The sequence below is a fragment of the Camelus dromedarius genome, chromosome 2, assembly GCF_036321535.1.
Source record: "Camelus dromedarius isolate mCamDro1 chromosome 2, mCamDro1.pat, whole genome shotgun sequence".
Lineage (NCBI taxonomy): Eukaryota > Metazoa > Chordata > Mammalia > Artiodactyla > Camelidae > Camelus > Camelus dromedarius.
The window spans coordinates 40,530,516-40,552,428 of NC_087437.1; the positions used below are offsets into that span (position 1 = coordinate 40,530,516).

The window sequence follows — 21,913 nt, forward strand, 5'->3', positions numbered from 1 at the left end:
ACCTGTAGGGAGTTAGGAAGGATACACTGTTGATGAGTATATACGTCATAACCTTTTTGGAGTTACTGTCATTCCAAAATTTTGAAATAATTCTCAAAATTGTAAGTGGGCACACTTTGAACCAATCAGTTCTATTTCAAGGAATTATGAGAAGTTTTTCAAGCACAGATACTTCAGTTCAGGAATACTTACTGTATTATTCACTGAGGAAAAGTACTGAAGTACTGATACATGCTTCAACTTAGATCAACCTCGAAAACATCCTAAGGAAAAAAACTAGACATAAAAGACCACGTATTGTATGATTCCATTTGATATGAAATGTCGAGAAAAGGCAAATTTATAGAGACTGAAAATAATCAATGGTTGCCTAGGTCTGGCGGTGGGAGGAGAGGTTGGGGGAAAATGGGGAATGACTGCTAATTGGAAGGGTTATTTTTGAAGACGGGTTATAAAAATGTTCTAAAATGGATTATGGTGATAGTGACACAGCTCTGTGAACATACTAACAACCATTGAATTGTACACTCCAAATGAGTAAATTGAATGTGATGTGAATTATATCTCGATAAAGTTGTTATTAAAATTTAGTAGATTATTTTTAACATTTAAAAAAATGTGAAACATTACCTCCTTAGGTAAAGCTTTTCAGAAGAGGTGGCATTTGTCCTGGGTCTTGTAAGAGACACAGAATTTCAGGATTCAACTTGAAAGATGGTTTGTTATGTAACAGATCACCTCAAAGCTTAGGGGCTTTTAAAAACCCACCATTTTGTTTTACACTCTTTCACACTTCTGTAAGTTGACTGGCTCTGCTGGTCTCACTGGGGGTCTCTCATGCAATAGCAATCAAGTGGCAGCTGGGTCTGGAGTGATGTAGGGGCTCATCTGGGACGCTAGCATGTAGGTTCTCTTGCCCTCTCTGTGTAGTCTCAGGGCTTCTACTATCAGAGATACTTACATGGTGCTCCCAAAAAGCAAAAAAAGCAAAAGATGCCAGACCTTTATAAGGTTGACGCGTAGAACTGGCACAGCACCACTTTGTGGCTTTTTCTTAGTACATGTTGTGATAGAGCCAGTCCAGGTGCACGTTGCTGTGCAGCCATCACCACTGTCCATCTCCAGAACTTTCTCACCTTCCCAAACTTGAAACTGTTTACCCATTAACTTCACCCAATAAAGTTACTCTTTACCCAACTAATCTTCATTCCCTTCTCCCCTCAGCAGCTGGCAACCACCATTCTGCTCTCTGTTTCTATGAATTGGACTACTCTAGGTATCTCATTTAAGTAGAATCATACCATATTTGTCTTTTTGTGACTGACTTATTTCACTTACCATAATGTCAAGGTTCATCCATGTTGTAGCACATATCAAAATTTGCTTCCTTTTTGAAGTTGAATAATACTATTTTGTATGTATAGTCATCCCTTGGTATCTTCAGGGGATTGGTTCCAGGGCCTCCCAGGGATACTAAAATCTGGGGATGCTCAAGTCTCATAAGTAAAATGGGGTAGTATTTGCATATAACCTATGCGTATCTTCCCAGATTCTTTGAAGAATCTCCAGATTATAATACCTAATACAATGTGAATTCTATGTAAATAGTTGCCAGTATGTGGCAAATTCAAGTTTTGGTTTTGGGGACTTCCTGTATTTTTTTCTGAATATTTTCAATCCATGGTTGGTTGAATCCATGGATTCAGGATGCATAGAAATGGAGGGCCAAGTGTGTATACCACATTTTGTTTACCCATTCATCTGTCGATGGACACTTGAGTTGCTTCTACCTTTTGGCTATTATGAATAGTACTGCTCTGAACGTGGATATACAAATATCTGTTGGCGTCTCTGCTTTTAGTTCCAGAAGTGGAATTGCTGGATAATATGGTAATTCTATGTTTTATTTTTTGAAGTAGCTGCATCATTGTACATTGTCACCATCAATGCACAAGGGTTCCAGTTTTTCCACATCCTTGCCAACAGTTGTTATTGTCTGTGAGCACTTGTGTCTGTGTGTTTGTGTTTTACAATAGCCATCCTTATGGGTATGAAGTGGTATCTCATTGATTTGCATTTTCCTAATGATTATTGATTTTGAGCATATCGTGTGCTTATTGGTCACTTGCATTTCTTCTTTGGAGAAATACCCTTTGCTCATTTGTTTATTTGGGGTTTTTTTGGTCATTGTTTGCGAGTTGTAAGAGTTCTTCATGTGTTTTGAATATTAATCCCTTATCCGATATATGATTTGCCAATATTTTCTCTACTGGGCTGTCTTTTCACTGTGTTAATAGTGTCCTTTTATGCACAAAAGTTTTAAATTTTGATGTAGACTGATTTATCTAGTTTCTTTCTTATTTGTGCTTTTGATGTCACATCCAAGAAATTACTGCCAAATCCAGTGGTGTGAAGCTTTCTCTCTTGGATTTAGGTCTTTGACCTAATTTGATTTAATTTTTGTTTATTGTATAAGATAAAGGTTCAACTTCATTCTTTTACATATGATTATGTTTGAATATTTTATAGTGAATTTTTGTTAGTTTTTATAGGTTTGTAATGATATTGTGATTATATTAAGGACTTTTTATCTAGACTTATAGGTATTTGCTCAAAATGATATGGTGGAAGGGGTTAAGGGAATGAGTATGCAAGCAAAACAGGGTTTTGTAATATGTTTGAAAATGTCCAAAATAAAAAGTTAAAAAAAGAAAGAGTTGGTGAATCAGGAGAATGGTGTTTTAGAAACCCAGACAGAGCTTCTACAAATAGTCAGTGGACAACTTGGTTAGATGGTATAGAGAAATCAACCAGAATAAAGGCAGACATGCCACTGATTTCAGCAGCTGCTTTCACAACCTTAGATACAGCAGTTTTAGTAGTGTTTGTACTAAAACATGATAGCAAAATTTTGAGAAATGCATGGAAGATAGGAACATGGAGAAAATGAGGTAGGATTACTCTTGATATTAAGAAAAGTTATTTCTAATAAATCTAAAAGATTATAAAGCTATGATGAAAAAAATACAAAAGTGTGAAGTCTAAAATCAAAGACCCTGCCCCCTTTTCTTCCCTTCTTCTCACTCAGCTCCTCCATTTTCAGCTGGCAGTTTACTCTTGAGACATGTGGCTACAGAATGAATGGAGTGGCACCCTGAGCAGGAGAGAAGATTTTTGAGAGGGGGACTCAAACATACTATTGCCTGAGAAGAGCCAGTGGTAGGAAGGAAAAAATGAAAATGAGGCTGAGGAGAACTGTTGGAATAATACCCAGAGAAGATAAAAAGAAGTAGGGATTCAGTGGCCAAGTTGGAGAAAAGAACAGAGGCACTCATTTCTTTGAGTTAGCGGGAAAAGAGGTGCCTTCACTTTCTTGAGTACTGGACCGAGTTCCCTTGCTGAGAGTGACTGAGGTTTGACAGGGTTGACGGCATCTCATGTATGTCAATGTTTGGTGTAACCACAGGAGTGCGCAAAAGAATGGCAGTGTGGACGACCCAACTCAGGCCCCAACTATGTTTCGCAATGACTTTTTCGTTGAGAAATGCCATTGTACGGGAAGATGTGCCATCTCATTGATTTCCAGGGATGGCTCGGTTCATTGGCCAGTTGACTAAGGGAGATGTTTCTTCCTTCCCACTCTCTACACAGAACTATGCATTTACACGTAAAAGCAGTCAAGTAGAACTGTCCTTCAGTCCACGGTACTTTAGTAGCTGTGCTTCCTTTCTGTGAGCCTCTTGAGCAGGCTCTCCAATGAAGGAAAATTTGACAAAATCATTAAATAGAGACCTCAACTTGACCACACTGTGGCAATGAAACCACTTGCACGTCCTCTTTCAAAGAAACAGGTAACAGAAAACTTACTCCTGGCCATTAGTCATATTGCAGTGACCATCTAAAAATGCGGTCAGTATAGATTCTGTTTGCTGTATTTTGAATATATACATTATTGAGAATTAAGTGGTTTTATATGTATAAAATTTGGTATCTATGAACCTCATGTAATATTTTGTAGAAATAGGAGTGAAAGTTATGTTACCTGCTTCAGAGAATAGAATTGTCTAAATAAGTATCTAAAGATTTGTTCTTGTCCAGTATTTCTCCATGTATATGCAATTGTTTTTCCTCAAGATTTTATAAAGTGGAAATTGTTTGCTAATCACATTTAGAGGGTATAAAAAGTGAGCTTTACTCTTTTTTATATTTTTTAGGAGACCCATGTACAGTATCATCTCAGTTGGAGTTAGAAGAAGCCTTTAGACTTTATGAGCTAAACAAGGATTCTGAACTCTTGATTCATGGTAAAGGAGTAATTTTTTTACTCTTCTAGAGCTAAAATTTTTTGGAAAATAACCCTATATTCTTGCCCATTTAAAAATATAATCCTGATGTCATTTGCTTAATCTTTATCCCCCAATGCTGTGTAATTGTCCTTATTCAGTAGTATCTCAAATGCTATAGAAGACAAAATCAATCAGCTTCTTATAATCTTGGGAAATTTGTTATTTGTGTATGCCTTCTTAGATAGTGAACTGTGATCATCTCAGTGTTTCACAGCAAAGTTTTAGCACAGAATTTAAGAACTGAGAGCCCAGTAGAACCTAAGTCATCCCCTTGCAGTTTTGTAGTGTATGCAAATAATGATTTCCAAAGGTAAGATATCTTAAATGTCCTTTCTTTTGTTTGAGGGTTAATTGTGAAACCATTTACATAGTTATAATAAACATAAGTGTGTTAAATATCAGCAAGCCTGAGAGGTGGCAGTGGTACAGAAGAGGTCTAAACTCAGCCATCGTGTAACCTGGCACATTGCAGACCTATGTTGTAAATCTAGGCATTCTGATTCCAAATCTGTGTTCTTTTCATTCTGCCATGCTATCCCTCAAATTTTTTATTTCGTGTAGAACCTGTTTAATGCCCTTAATGTAACTGCAGTATATTGGCAGTATTTCACGTAACATTTTGGGGAGCTTTAGAAGACCAGACCTAGGGGATGCTTTAAAACTTGGAACAGATAATAAATCTCGCCTCAGTATAATGACTCATTTCCTTTGTACTCTTCTTTACAGTGTGTGTTTTTAAAAATAGTAGTTTGATTTTTGTCTACCTTCAGGATTATGACTCCCATGGGGTCATAGTCTCATTTGTTGAGATCCTGACAGAATTTTAGAAGTCATCTTTTGGTCATCTCTTTCTAGAATAAAACTAATGAATGTTTAAAGAAATGATTGATCAATAGTATTGAACAGTCAGTTTTTTATTGCTCTTTTAACTATTTCACAGATCTGTTTCAGAAGTTAGCTTATATTTCAACTTTTAAAAATATATTAGGAACAGTGCTTCCCAACTCTATGCTGTGTGTTAAACCATGTCCTTTTTTCCACCACGGACCACAAATACTTGACTAGATGTTCATAAATGTATGATTTTGTTGTATTCTATCTCCTTATAAAAATAGTTTGAATAAGCATAAATCTATAGTTCCTAAGACAATACTTATATCTTTGGATTTGGGTCCTGTTTTCCATGTTATTTATTCCTAAGTTTAGTATACATCTTTTAAAAACAGTAATAGCATATGTTTTCATTTCTATACATTTTGTAATTTTAATTCTTCATCATAGCAAACTTGTCACTACAATAAGAATTTAAGGAAATAGTTAATGATTTATCTAATGATGAAAAATCAATTAGTGATGTAACAGGGACTGGAATGAGTAATTTGAGCTTTTAATGCATTGCTCATAGGTACTCTCATAAGAACTTCTTTTATTACAGCCTTGGTAAAATGGATCCCTTCCAAAGATAGTACTGACCATAAGAGAATATCAGGTTGAAATTTGTGTCAATTTATTTGATACTGGAATTTAAAAGTCTCTGTAATTTGTATGTTTTAAGTATGCTGTATTAATTTTAGTTTATTTTTTTTCAGTATTTCCTTGTGTACCAGAACGTCCTGGAATGCCTTGTCCAGGAGAAGATAGTGAGTATTTATATACTTCATACCTTTAAATAGAGTTATTTACAACACAGTGGCACATGTGAAAAGAAATCAGAAATACAACTTTTAACTCATTTGACTTCTTTTTCATTCTTCCGAAAATATTTTAACAACTGCCCAAACTCTCTGCTTTTGCCAGATCAAAATCAGAAAGTTTTTAGTTACAACTTATGGACATAATTGTCTGTTGAATATTTGAAAGGAAAATTAAGTTCATCTTAAGTCATTTCTTACTGTTTTGGGGAATTTTGGAAATTTTCAAACCTATGGAGAAGTTGAAACAACATTGAAAACATTAAAAACAAAGATAGCCATATGTCTATTACCTAGATTCACCAATTATTAACATTTTCTGGGTTTGCTTTATCTCTGTATCTGTGCACACATATGCTACATGTATATACATCACACACAGGCTTGTTTTATTTTATTTTATTTTTACTATCCCACTTGAGAGTAAGTAGCTGATATGACACTTCACCTCTAAATACATTAGCATGCATTTTAGGAACTGTTATGGGATTTTCTTTTGAATGTCTAAAGTAATGATTAACATTAATGAGATGAATTGGAAGAGTCAAACAACTGTTTGGTCTGATGGAATTTAAATATGCAAACTTATGTATGATCATAAGTTATTACTTTTGATACATAATATAATTTATAGGTTGTGGATATTAGGCAACTCATTTTCATTTGTAGTTTCTGCACATACGACTTTAGAAGGAATAGTGGTAAATGTTTTTGCTTTGTATTAAGTGAAATAGTTCTAACTTTTAATTCTGTGATTCTTCATGTAACTTGGTGAAAAGGGAAAATTAAAGAACTATGGGTGTTTGTATATAGAGTTGAGTGGCGGTTATGTACTTTATAGGAAGATGGGGAAGTTCAAGGAATAGGTAGACCCCTGAAGCAATAGTGAAAAATCTAGGTTTGAATTCAGCGAGGAATATTTCACTGAATTTCCCGTGGCAGATGGACTACAGCCAACGTGGGCAGCCTTCACAGAGGTTTTGGAGAAGCAGCTGTCCTCTTTGTGGAGGCCAGAATTGCCATTGTAGCAGATCTTGGTTTCAGAATCCCATCTCCAAATCTATTATGGGTCTGTAGTACTCTTCCCAGATAAAATATCATTTCCTAACCTTTCACTATGTTTCATGTTCAGTTTCCCTCTTTAAAATTTGCTGGTAGGGATTTGGACACTTATCAATATAACTAAACTAGAGCCTGGAGGAAAATTGATAATTGTTAATATGGTCTCTTGGTGTGAAGGAAAAGCCGGGCTGGTCTAACAAGATAACTCACAAGTCTAGGAATGTGAAGGAGAGGCTGGGCTGGGCTAACAAGATAACTCACAAATCTAAGTATCGGAATACTGATCTGAGTTCTGCTGGACTAACTTGTAAATCTAAGTTAATTAGTGTTGTTTTGCTGTTCATGTTTTTTGCTAGCCAGCTGGATTTTCAAAGATATATATCTGGCTTTGGAATGTTGGTTTGCTGCCTCCCTGCCTCCACTTTTGTGATAATGATGCTGCTAAAGCCGTTCCATGCCTATTGGCTGAATACCCCAAGCTTGTACTTTACCCTACAAAACCTCATGCGCACGTCTTGGAGGTGCTCAGAGCTTCGGAGCAGAAGCCCCTCTGAGCCCGCCGGCGTAATACATCTGAGCACTCCAACCCTCCGAGTGGTGCTTGTTTCTTGGCTGGCCTGTTGTTTCCGTAGCATTGGCTCTTTTAATTTCTAGGCAACATTAACATGTTTACATTTAAGATATAACAAACTGTAGTTCATGAAAGCTTCTGAAATAAGATGTTCTTTTAAATTAAGATAATAACAGAAACCTGCTTTGGTTACTTCTAACAGGATAAATAATTAAAAATAAAAGAATCTCTGAGGTTCTGTACAATGTTATCTCAAAATTTCTAATTCAGAGCATTTCAACTATTTTTTCTATCTTAATCTTAAGTAGTAGACCCAGTGTTACACTTGCTTGAAAATATGACTAGAAATGCAATGAAATCTCCACAGTATTACTATTACTGGAATCTTACTATTAATGACTAATAGACAATATATATAATGGTGATTGACTTAACCAAAATTACACCAGTGGACTTGACTGGATCTCATGGAACCTTTTAATTTGTTTAGGAAAGTATTTAAAATACTTAAAAGTATTTAAAAAGTATAAGAGCCATTGGATAAAAAGTTGTTGCAGAAGAGAATATTCTTATGGTACAAAATGTCCCTTATAAAGTACTTACAAAAATACACTTTACAGGGAAGAAAACTAGCCATCACTGCCTTTAACAGAGTGATGGAACACCTAGTGGGAGTCAACAATCTTGCATTTGTGTATTTCTTCATGTGATGTAGTAAGAAAAACACATCACCTGTGTATTATTTTCACCAAAAGTATTTAATACTTTTTTATCTGGGAATTTTTTTTTTTTAATCTGGGAAGTGTGTTACAGATCCTTAATGTATTTAACTCTAATGAGGACACTAACAAGTCCAGAATGTAGGACATAATACGACACCTGCCTAGATCCTTTAAAAAAAAAAAGGTCAACATCATGAAAATAAACAACAAAGACAGAGTGAATGTTTTAGCATACTTTAGAGGACAAAAATGTATAACAGAGAAGTGCAATGCTTAAATCTTGATTGGATCCTGGGGAGAAAAAGAAAGCTATGAAAGACGCTTTTTAGGCAATAGGGAAATTTGCATATGAACTGTATAGTAGGCGAGATTGAATTAATGTTAATTTTCTAAGACATGGTAATGATATTGTGGTTGAATAGAATTAGGCAATGGATACTTAGATATTTAAGGGTAAAGTGTTACAATGTTTGCAATTTATTTTTAAATGATTCAGGAAAAAAAAAAAAGTATGTATAAACCAGAGAGGAAAGCTAATGTGCAAAATGACAGTAGTTGATAAATCAAGGTAAGGATGGAGGTGTTTGTTCTTTCAGATTTTCTTGGGCTTAAAAATTTTCCAAAATTAGAAGTTAGGGGAAAATTAAGAAATAGAAAATCAGTAGTTATTTACTTTCATCTAGTCTCTTGATGAATCAGTTTTTTTACTTTCAGATTTTTATCAGTTTATATTTTTTCTTACAATGAATATCATGAAAAAAATCATGGACTTAATTATAAAATTACTTAATTCACCCTTGCTTTTTTCTTTTTCTTTTTTAACTTTTAATCTCTTTTCAGAATCCATCTACCGCCGAGGTGCACGCCGCTGGAGAAAGCTTTATTGTGCAAATGGCCATACTTTTCAAGCCAAACGTTTCAACAGGGTAAACCTTAAGTTTGTTGAACGTTGATAATTTGAAAAATCTGTTTTTTCCCTCTCTGCTGTGAAAGAAAGGTTGTTATTCCCTTCTAAAGAGTAAGTAGGCTGATCTAAAAGTCCCAGTTTGCCTGGGGCAGTACATCTTTATCTTGTGGCAATTTTTAATAGCATCTCCTTTGACTCTTAAAAAATGTTCCAGATTGGATGATTAATTATATGGTTTACCCTAGCTGTAAGAAAGTTGGATTTTTTAATATAATTTAAGAAAGCCAGAAAATAAACAAGGTTTATTTTGCAAACCATTTACTTTTGCACTTTTAGTTTTCACTGTTTAGAAAGTGGTAATCGCAGACATTTATCTAGTGTTTACTGTATACCAAGCACTCTTCCAAAAGACAGTGACTCTTTTGTTCCCTTACAAGAACCTTATGAGATATGTACTATATATTTCCATTTTATAGAGGAAGAAACTGAGTTGCAGTTAACTTGCCCAAGATGACACAGCTCTTGATAACTACAAATGTATGGACTCCATTCCTATTCTAGGGCTAGTGTTACGTTCTGAATTTATTAATATAAATAGAAGCCACCAAGACTATACTTTCAGGGATCATTTCTATAGTTCATAAATAGAAGCCACCACCCAACTTTCCTAACCTGTTGTTCCCTTTAGCACTGATATTTGAAAAGCTTTGAAATGAGAAATCCTTTAGGTGTCTAAGAGAAGAACAAGGCTTTGATTTGACCTCTGAACAGTCTGGAAGATTTCCTTGTGAGTCCTTGCACAGCTTTTTCTGCCATATGTTTCTCTAGTTTAATTCACTTTTCCTATTTTCATTGCTCTGTACTTAATTAGTGAAGATTGAAAATTCTTGGACTTAGAAAACAACATGGTTGCAAATTTCACTGTCTATTTTATTTTTGCTGTCTTCTTTAAAACAAGCTCTCATTTCTGTTTATTTTCCCGAGATCATGAACTTTGTACAAGTTATATATGATGATGGGAATTGAATTAGAGAAGAAAGCCATTTATTGTCACTATTTCATGAGCAAACTGTTGGGAAATGATTATGACTTTTTTGTTGTTGTTGTTAATAAAATGCTATTGCATTACTCCCTCCAGCGTGCCCACTGTGCCATCTGCACTGACCGAATATGGGGGCTTGGACGCCAGGGATATAAGTGCATCAACTGCAAACTCCTGGTCCATAAGAAGTGCCACAAACTTGTCACAATTGAATGTGGGCGGCATTCTTTGCCACCGGTAAGACGCAGCTCTCTGATTTTTTTAATAGAGCATTTTTGATAACACTGCTAATACAGAGGGCTAAAATAGAGGAGTGTTAAGGAAATCACAGCTCAACAATGTCGTTAAAGAACGTGGGTAGGAATCCTTTAGGAGTTAGATAATATATTGTGGACTTTGAAATTGTTATTACCAGTTTGTTTGTAGGATATGGTTAACTTCTTTGACCCGCTACAAAATTGCTTTGGTCTAATTAAGAAGATGTAAGGAGAAACATTTAAAAGATATTTTTTTCTTATTTAAGCTAAACTCATTAGTTTATAGTTTATAACTCCCATTATTCTAGCATCTGCACTAAGCAGACATCAGGTAAGAAGAGTCAGAGGCTTCATGTTTATTATGTAAAGTGTGAGATTACTGGGGAATTTTTCACTTTATGTTTTAAATATGAAATTAAAACATGTTCAATGGAGAAGAAATAGAAAATTAAAATAAAGAAAGAAAAATAAAAATCCTCCATGAAATCTACCATCTAAAGACAATTGTCATTTGGCATATATTCTTCCAGAACTATGCAAACTTAAATGGGAAAATTTTAAACATATATAAGAGCAGATGGAACAGTATAATGAACTTCCGTATAATAATCATCCAACTCCAGTAGTTATCACCTCACAACAGTCTTGTTTCATCTGTACCCTCAGTTCACCTGTCCTCACCCTATATTATTTTGAAACAACTTTTAGACATATCTCTAAGAGATAATGACTCTTTAAAAAAAAAAAAAAACTAGCTAAAAAACAAATTCCTTGTATCAAATATCCATCCTGGCAGTATTCAAAATTTCAATTGTCTCATAAATGTTATAATTTTGTTTTCATAATTTTCATTATGAATCAGGATCTAAATGAAGTTCATATTTGAAGCTGATTGATACTGTGTCTTAGATACTGTTCAATTTACTGATTCTTCCATCTCTCTCTTTTTCCTTACAATTTAATTGTAGAAGAAACTGTTTTGTCACTTAAAGAGTTTCAGAATCTTTCTTTTTGCATCTCCATGGTTACATTTAGAATGTTCCCCAATCCTCTGTATTTTCTGTACATTATGGTTGAATGTAGGAGATTGATTAGATTCTAGTTTTTGTTTTTTTGTGGGTTGAGACTACTTCATAGAATGTGGAGCGTTTATTCATCAGAAGGCATGTAAAGTTGGTTGTGTTTCGTTCTTTTACATACTTTTTAGTGAAAGTATGAGATCATATATGTACTATTTTCTAATTCATTTTCCTAACTGAACAATATATTTTGGTCATTTTTCTATATCTGTATCTTCATTTTTTAGCATAATATTTTATATATCTATACCATAATTTATTTAATCTATCCCCATGATTAAATGTTATTTTCTAAGTTCTCCTATAAAGAAAATCATAATGAACTTCCTGGTAAATAAATCTTCTTTCCTAAGGATGCAGAAGTAGAATTACTGGGTTGAAGGATATGCGTTTTTTAAAAGATCTGGATTCATCTTTCTAAGTTATCTTCTAGCATGATTATACCATGTTTATTCATAGTATCTTCTTTAGACGTTGTGAAAGTGGATTATTACTGGTGGCTCATTGGTAGTAGAATTATTTAGCTAGTTCGTGTAAGTTTACAAATGGGTTTATAGTTAAGGAGGTGAGAATCTAATCTTAAGGAAAAGCAGAAGGCCAATAATTGTGAATATCATTTATCCAGGTTACTGTTGATATCCTTGAGTATTTTTAAGTGATGGAATGACTTGTATGAGTTCATAAATGTAGAAGAGGGACAGGCTTAGTGATTGTATTGCTATTTTAGGATGGCTGCTAAACACATTGAAAAATCCATGAGCTTATGTTTAAGGCAGCCTTACAATTGTAACTGCATAACTAATGCTGCTTCTCAAGCTTAACCTTTCTTGCTGGTATTCATTAAACTTGGGTCCAAAATTAATGAATAAGTTACATTTTAGTTTGAATTAGCATTGTTCCTGAGGTTATTGGGAGTTATTTGGTAAGTCATTTTCTTGGAGTATTTCTTTTCCTTTTTGGGGTCACTGATACCTTTGAGAATCTTCAGAAAGATGGGAAACCCATAAAATTTTACATATAATTTCAGGAGGTTTATAGACATCTTGAAGTCTATTTCTGGACATCAGCTAAATAACTGTATACTAAGACTCCTTTTGCCAAAGACTTAAAATGAGTATGTGGAGATCGAAGGAAGAATAGGTGGTTACAGGAGAAATAAATCAGAGTATACAGGAATTTAATTTGATTTCTAATTGATGATCTGAAATTAGTTTTGGATTTCTTCTGTGATCTGTAAAATGACTAATATTACCTAATTCATAGAAATATTCCCATATATTCATATATTCATTTATTCATATAATAAATTAAATGTTAATTTTTATACAGTAATATAATTTAACAAGTTATATTCTTTCAAATTTAAGTTTTAATATGCTGTGTCTCATCAAAATAATGTTGTTTCTGGATTTACAGTGGTATTGGGATTTAAAAAGAATTCACTAAGTTAATGTATCTTTGGAAATGTTTGCAGGAACCAATGATGCCCATGGACCAGTCATCCATGCATTCAGACCATGCACAGACAGGTAAGGATGTTACTGGCACAAACCACTGCTCATTAACAAAGTATCATTTAAAGACTTCTTTATGTGAATCTTTGACCTAAGTTTAAAAACACTGATATTCTTCTGAAATAAAAGCTAAGTAACCATATTTCATCGTGTTAACAGCAGAGTCACAATATATAACATATACATCCGGCACTTTATAAAGTAAAGACAACTAAGTAAACTACAACAAATGACTGTTTTCTTTCATTCAGATAAATTTCTTTTGAGACCCCTTTATATTCAGTAAACCTATTTTTTTTCAACAATGAAAACATGTACTGATTTTGTGGGTCATGTTGACTATATTCAAGTGACCTATTTTTATTAAAAGCTCTATTATGAAATATAGAAATTATGTAAAACTAAAGAGATGCTGCACAGAAAATTCAAAAAAGATCATGAGTTCAAATGTCTCATAGATACAAAACCTTAAATATGTATCTGGGAAATTTGGAGAGCAATTAAATGGGACAGAGCAGTCTGATCTGGAGTGAATCAAGAAAAAGAAAGCAAAGGAGTTTTTCTGGAAGGACAGAATGCAGTATATTATTCATGGAAGAAGCTGGTTAAAAGAAATGAAGGCTTTATAGTCCAGTCTTTGTCAGTTCTTTACCTGACCTGTGTGCATGGTACATTCTGAATCAGGAACATTTTGAGTATGAAGGAAGTGAGGAGTGAAAACTGGAGACCTTTTGTCTCTAGGCCTCAGTCATACTAAAACAATTAAATAAGGTATATGGAGTCACCTTTTTTAGAAGGAATTGATTAATTTGTAAGGAAGGGAAGTATTTTTAAAATAGCAGAAATATTTGTTAAAATCAGTACTTGGCTGTTGATTGGTTCCTGCTGTCTTTACCCTCATTAAAAATTAAGATTTAACTCATATTTACATATAATTTTTTGTTAATAGGACAGATATTCAATTGTAAATGATGAACACTTATTCAGAAATAAAAACTAAGGAAAGTCAGATCAGGAGAAATTTTTAAGTCAAACTGAGTTAATGGATACTTTGTTTTTCTCTCTCTCTCTCTTTTTTTTTTTGTTTGGGATTGGGTTTTTAGTAATTCCATATAATCCTGCAAGTCATGAGAGTTTGGACCAAGTTGGTGAAGAAAAGGAGGTAAGATAATTAGTTTTATGGTACATTATGTCATCAGCTTTTTAATAATAGCTAGACAGTTTAAAAATGTGACAGACTGACTTGCTTAGATTTTTAAATGATCATGGTGGTAAGATGCAGGGATGATTTTTGATGATTCTAGATTTTTATTCTGATTTAATCCAATGATTACTAATTTCATTTAAATTAAGAAATGATCTGGTGTGATAGCTTATTTTCACTTTAAGATAGCATAATCTAAAAACTATAAATGTATTTAAGAATGGTGTTTAGAATACTTGATAGTATTGTTTAAAATATATTATAGATCCTTCCATTTTGTGGTCTGGTTATTTATCTGTATTCCTAGTAAGCTAAGATTTTTGTCTTCATCATGAAAAGATGTTCAATTTTATTAAAAACATACTCTTCTTTTTTTAATGGAGTTACTGGGGATCGAACCCAGGGCCTCACACATGCTAACCACATACTCTACCACTGAGCACACACCCCTCCTCCCTTTTTTTAAATTCTTTTTTTTTTAATAGAGGTACAAAAAGAATATGAAAAATAAGGTATATACTTATATGTGTAACTGAATCACTATGCTGAACACCAGAAACTAATACATTGTAAATCATCTATACTTCAATTTTTAAAAATGAGAAAAAAAGACATTTTATAGCATTTATGGAGTTGATCATGTGTAAATTTCGTTAATTTTCAAATGTTAAGCCTATTTTCCATTTCTGAAATAAATTTAATGTGTCATGATGTATTACTCTCTTTATATATTGATGAATCTGATTGCCAATATTTAGGTTTTAAAAAAAATTATTAATGAGAGTCATTGGCCTGTAAATCCCTTTTTGTATTGGATTGTTTAGTTTTGGTGTCAAGATAATACTGGACCCATAAAATGATTTTGGGATTTTTTTCTATTTCCAAGGTAGAATCTTATAAGATTAGCATTATTTATCGCTTATATTTTAGAAAGAATTTGTCAGAAAAGCACTCTTGGCCTGGGGTTTTCTTTGTGGGAAGTATTTAATCCTAGATTCTATTTCTGAATAGATGTAGGACAGTTTAGCTTCTCTGTTTCTTGTTGTGTTTGTGTTATTCCTTGGAATTTGTTTAACCTAAATTTTCAGATTTATTGACATAAAGATGTTAATTTCTGAGAATATGAAATTATATGCTTTTTTAATTCCTGATAAAAGTTCCTGTGCATTTTCTTTTTCTTCATCAGTCTTGCCAGGAGGGTATCAATTTATTAGTCTTTTTAAAGAACTTTTAGCTCTTTGTTGAATGCTTATTTTCTATTCTAGTACACAGATTTCTCCTCTTATTATTTCCTTTTTTTTTTTTTGTCAGTTTAAAATATATCTTAATCTCTATTATGGTTTCTTCTTTGATCCATATATTATTTAAAAGTATACTAATTGATTTTCCAATACTTGGGAAATTTTTTTGTTAACTTCTAGCTTAATTCTGCTGTAAGTCAGAACGCATTCCATGTGATTTCAGTCCTTTGAATTTTGTTGAAATTTGCTTGAAGACTGAACACATAGGCATTGGTAAATGTTCCATATGTATTTTTAGATGCAGTATGTTCTATAGTTGTTGGGTGTGGTAACTGTACATGTCAATTAGGTCAAGATTATTAACAATTTTATTCAGTCTTCTGTTACCTCACTGACTGCTTGTTTTTTCTGTACCAAAAGGTTTCTGAGTTTACCTTCTCTTTTTAGTTTTGTTAGTTTTTGCTTTATATATTTTGAGGCTATGTTATTAAGTATTCTTATGAGTCTATGATTCAGAATCATAAAATCTTCTATTGGGTTAGCCCTTTTTCATGAAGAAATTTCTCTCTGTAGAAATGCTTCTTGTCTTAAAGTCTGCTTACCAAATTACCTTAATATATAGTGTCTTGAAACAAAATGTATTATGTTACAATTTCTATGGGTTAGAAGCCCAAGTGTGACTTATCTAGGTCCTTGTCTCAGAGTCCATTCCACACTGCAGTCAGTGTGCTGGCAGACTGCAGTCATCCCAAGGCTTGGCTGGGGAAGGAACTGCTTTCACACTCACCTCACTGTTGGCAGGTTTCGGTACCTTGCCACAGGGCCTTCGGGCAGCTCACAGCAAGGTAGCTTGCTTCATCAGAGAAAGCAAGCAAGCAGTGAGATCCAGAGAAAATAAATGCTAGCAAGACTGAACACACAGTTTTTTGTAATCTAATCTCAGAAGTGACATTCCGTCAATTTTTGTCACATATTTTTCATCAGAAGCAAGTCACTAGGTCCAGCCCACACACAAGGGGAGGGGACTTTGCAAGTGCATGAATACTAGGACATGGGGATCACTGGTGCTCTTTAGAAGCAGCCACCACTGTAGGCTACAACTACTTTGTCTCATATTAGTTTAGCTGCAACTCTCTTTTGGTTAGTGATTCTATTCTATTACTGGTTGTTCTAGAGATTGCATCTTATACTCTTAACTTACTTAAATTCAGCATGAATTATTAATATTTTTTTACCATTTCCCAGAATATGCAAGGACCTTAGAACAATTTAAATTTATTCATGCTTCCTTCCTGCCTTTAGTGCTATTTCTGTCATATTTTAAATATTTGTGTGTGTGTGTGTATTAGTGTTTTTAAGTAGTCAATAGTTTTAAATGTGGATAAATCTTATTTAGGTTTATCCATATTTTATTCTTTTTGTTCAGTACTTATTCCTGCATCTTCTATATGAGGTCTTCTTTCTTCTCGAAGAACTCTATTTGCTTTAATGAATGCCTGCTAATGATAGATTTCCTTAGTTTTTGTTTGTCTGAAAATGTTTTTATTCCACTTTCATTTTGAAGGCTATTTTTTCGGGGTATAGAATTGTAGGTCAGCAGGCCTTTTTTCCAGGCCCTGTGAAGTTGCTGTGCATTTCTTCCATTTGATTCTTTTTTATCATTTTCACTCAGCTGTACTTAAGTCTGTACATTGCTTTACCTTCTTACCATTCTCTGCTTTCTTAATCTGCTCTAATCCAGTTTCTTTCACTCCTTTTAATTTATCCTTGTTACCAAATCAGATTATTATTTTTAAATTTTAATGTGTTGAGCTTTCTTTTGAATTGTCATTCTCCTTCAGTTTTCATAATACCTTTTTTTTTTCTGTTTTGTGCTTAGTAGTTTATCTTTCTCAAAATTTGCTCTTTGTTTTTCTTGATACTCTTCACTTCAGAAAATTCATACTTAATTCTCACGGGTACATCTGTTGGTTGTGTGCTGAGAATTTTGCAGGTATCTAATAAAAGATTGTCTTGAGCCTTCTCTGTAAATTATCAGAGGCCTGAGTTTCTAGTTGTTAATGAATTGTAAGGCTGCCTTTGTCATTCCAAAGGAGACTTGGTGTTGTATTAAAAAAAGAATGTTTTCCATTAGCTGAACTGCCTCATGCCTGTTTTCTGCCTGTAGCTTGTGGAAATGTCTCTGAAAGTGTCCTCTCATTAACTCAGATTTCATACATCAAGCTTTCAGCAGACTTTCCTCTTGATGTCCCCTTATAACTTCTAACTTCAGCGTGAAAAACCAAGCTCAGTATCTCATCAACTCTGTCAGTCTGATCCTGTGCTCACACTTTATTTTTCTGGCAGTGATACCTCCAATCTCCTAGTCACCAAAGTTAGTCTCTTTTTTTTAATTAATGCATCTCCATTGCCTCCAGCATTTCTTAGATTTCAGCTCCCTCTCCATTCTTAACACCACCCTGCTGACCCCAACTCATGAATTCATCCTACCTCTTGAATAGTTAGATTGTGTTGTTTGGAATGATGTAAGAAAATAATTAAGAACTTAAGTCAGAAAATATTAAAAGTATTATAGGTATAGTTATAGCTCAGTGTTAGAAATATATTGTATTATGCAAAATATTTCAAGTGTAACGCTGATATGATTGTTCTCAACAGGCAATGAACACCAGGGAAAGTGGCAAAGCTTCATCCAGTTTAGGTCTTCAGGATTTTGATTTGCTCCGGGTAATAGGAAGAGGAAGTTATGCCAAAGTACTGTTGGTGCGGTTAAAAAAAACAGATCGTATTTATGCAATGAAGGTGGTGAAAAAAGAACTTGTCAATGATGATGAGGTAAAGACAGTGATGTTTGTGTTTACTGTTAAGTTGGCTCAAGTATACTATTTCAGAAGAAAACCCAGTGTTTGTGCCTTATTATTTCAGTCTTTTCTAAATATAGGCTTCAAACATATTATGTAAGGTATATTTAAAGTTATCTGATGATTATTAGATTTTTTAAAAAATAAAAATCAAATCATATTATTATCAAGGGAAAGTACTTGAACTTTGTAAAAGTTTTCTAGACTGTTTCATAATATTGAAAGATTTACTGGTAGTGTTTTTCTCTTTATATGTAAATTATTATTTCATGATTATCAATGCTTTTGATATTTAGCCTAATTAGTTAATAATTGTGTTCGTGGTAATGGAATTGCTAAGAACATATTTATCATAGTTTTGATGATATCATTTCAGTTTGACACAGATTTCTTTGACATTTTAAAATAGGATATTGACTGGGTGCAGACAGAGAAGCATGTCTTTGAGCAGGCGTCCAATCATCCTTTCCTTGTTGGGCTGCATTCTTGCTTCCAGACCGAAAGCAGGTAAGACTGAAACATAATGGAATGATTACTGGGCTTTACACATTTTGATATATTACACAATAAGAACCCTTTCTATGGTCATTCCTGAAGTGGAAGTCACATGGAAACAGACACAACAGTACTGTGCTCATGATTTCTTGCTACTCATACTCTAATCAGTGATATCAACTTGACATTGAGATCAGCAGTAGGAAATTACTGCTTTAGGCCAAAAAAAAAAGCAAAAGGCCAGGTTATATCTCTAAGATTCTAGTTTTAGGATTCGAAAGTTTCCTAGAGTTTAATAGGGGGATAAATCCTTAATTCTTTTACCTTAAGTGACAGTTGAAAATGACTTATCTTGTACAGGCTAAAACTGGGGTGGGAGTGAGAGCTCTGGATCACAAGTGATACTGCTTTAGAATAGGAGAATTGCTATCATTCTGGTTTACTTTCTGTGATTAAACAGCCTTTTACTCCAGTACCCTTTGTTTCCACCAAATTCCTGGAATTTTTGTTAAGGGTGAATCATGTAGAATGCTTTCTGTGTCCTCAGTGGTTTCCACAGTGTTTTTTTGTTTTGGTTTGGTTTTCTTTTTTTGGAGGGAGGATAATTAGGTTTATTTATTTTTAGAGGAGGTACTGGGGATGGAACCCAGGACCTTGAGCATGCTAGGCATGCGCTCTTCTACTTGAGCTATACCCTCCCCCTTCCACAGCGTTTAAAATGCAGTTACACCGCCTTATTCTGAATCTTGGTTTCACATGTTCTCTCTCTCCTGTGTTTTAGATTGTTCTTTGTCATAGAGTATGTTAATGGAGGCGATCTAATGTTTCATATGCAGCGACAGAGAAAACTTCCTGAAGAACATGCCAGGTTAGTTTCCTGTTTATTGTTTGCTCGATTTGGATTTTGCAAGGGAGAGCTGTGGGACTTTTTATATGCCAGTGAAACAGTAGGTAAATCATTGATTTTGATACTAGTTAATTCTTTATGTCATGTAGAGACTAAGCTAAAAGTTAATTTATATTATAATATATATAATATGTTATATATATAATAATTGTAAGCAATTAAAAAGTGTAAACAGTATCAAAGGAGAAACCTTTAATCTACTGAACTCAGTTGCTTTCAAATATTTTGTCTATTCAGCATCAGCCACTGAAAGAATTGATGAATTTATAAACACTTTACTAATCTCCTCAAGTTTGCAGTGATCTCTGGCAATACTTATTAGAAGATTATATTTCATATATACTTGAGAGTAATAAAACAATTCCTCTCAAGCTATTATGTAATTCTGATTGTTCTTCCATAATTATAATCTCTAAATTGTTTTGCCTTTGACTTTTCCCCTTATGATCCCATGTGCTGATTAATAAGAGAAAAGTGTGTTAAATATCATTTGTTTGTTTAGTGCTCTTAAGATATTATGCAAGATTGTATATTGTTTATATAAATGTTGGAGGAGTTAGGTGGCTAGGCACCATGGTCTTGGTTATGAAGTTTAATCCATCAGTGCCATGCTTTGCTGTTTTTCACTCATAATTAGCAGTAATTCTACCCTTTTGCCCTTTACAAGAGTAATGCCAAAAAGAAGCATAGGAGTTTGTATAGGTATGTAACAAAGGTTAGATATTGATTTTAAAAAATAACTTATTTAGTGGAAATCTTGCTATTCATTGATATTTCTTGTCAAAAAGAGATAATATCCTTCAACTTCATAAGAAGATATAAAGTGTATTAATCTAATCTCAAGGCCAAACTCTTTGTTTTTTACTGTATGTTCATTATTTATTTAGGCTTTATCAAATGCTTACCCTTCATAGCAAAGCCACAGATGATATTTTAAATTGTGAATATAGCCAGTATTTCTTCCTTGTTTGTTCAGTTGGACTTGGGGGAAGTAACCTAGTTTTTACTGTATTAAAGTGCCCATTCTGGTTTTATACCATTTTCACTTTTCTAGGAACCAAAGTGCGGGATAAGGGCTCAAATTCCCTCTTCATAGAATTAAGTAGCTAGAAGGTGTGTATTACATACCTCCAAGCATGATCGTGATAGTATTCACCAAAGCAGCTATAAATCAGCTTGGGTGTTTCATTTTCATTGTTCAGGTCAGAAGTTCTGCTTATCACCAACGAGTTGGTGGCAGTTTTGAAAAGTTCTTTAATATTAAATGTTACTATTGTAGAATAATTTCTTCCCATTCCTTTTCTAGAAGTTTAGTATAGATTTTATGGTTTGAGGGGTCAACTCTCCATACTCTTTTATTTTAGACCAGCCAATGATTCTTAGCATTTGGGGAGATCATTTGTCCCTTAGAGAAGTGATGTAAGCTGTGGAAACAATTGGAGAAGTACACGTACATACAACTTTGCATCCAGTTGTAGGAATATGGACTTTCTGAAGTCTATCCAAGGACCCAGATTAAGAACCTCTGCTTGAGACGTTCAAATTAAACATTAAACTTTACAAAAAGTATGAGTTTAATTTAGACTGGAACTTTTGTAGTTATATTTGGGGCTCAGCTATTTTAAAGTGGTACTCCAATTTGTGTTTTGGTGTTGTTCCTAAAAACACTGGAAGAAAAAAATCTTTTGACATGATTTTGATGTTCTGGTTTGCAGATGGGAGTAGGATTTAAATACCTTCCTTTAGAAACTTACCACAATTTAAAATTTTGAATCAAATGAGCAATTTTTTATTTTATTTTAGATTTTACTCTGCAGAAATCAGTCTAGCATTAAATTACCTTCATGAACGAGGGATAATTTATAGAGATTTGAAACTGGACAACGTATTGCTGGACTCTGAAGGACACATTAAACTCACTGACTATGGCATGTGTAAGGTGAGGGAAATTTCTAGTTATTCAAAAGATCTCAGCGGCTCAGGAGATTGTTTTGGTAAATAACTTCATATTTAA

The 21,913-nt window shown here is 33.7% G+C and overlaps 1 protein-coding gene across 1 annotated transcript in view; it reads left to right on the forward strand.

The window, feature by feature from the left end:
- The window catches only part of PRKCI (protein kinase C iota), a 62,710-nt gene that overhangs the window by 25,495 nt on the left and 15,302 nt on the right, over positions 1-21,913 (forward strand). The window contains exons 4-13 of the mRNA XM_031451057.2: positions 4,215-4,304; positions 5,936-5,986; positions 9,233-9,318; positions 10,438-10,578; positions 13,152-13,206; positions 14,295-14,353; positions 18,295-18,471; positions 18,907-19,004; positions 19,774-19,860; positions 21,703-21,838. Of these exons, the coding sequence (XP_031306917.1) occupies positions 4,215-4,304; positions 5,936-5,986; positions 9,233-9,318; positions 10,438-10,578; positions 13,152-13,206; positions 14,295-14,353; positions 18,295-18,471; positions 18,907-19,004; positions 19,774-19,860; positions 21,703-21,838 (980 nt within the window). The remainder of the gene's footprint in view (positions 1-4,214; positions 4,305-5,935; positions 5,987-9,232; positions 9,319-10,437; positions 10,579-13,151; positions 13,207-14,294; positions 14,354-18,294; positions 18,472-18,906; positions 19,005-19,773; positions 19,861-21,702; positions 21,839-21,913) is intronic.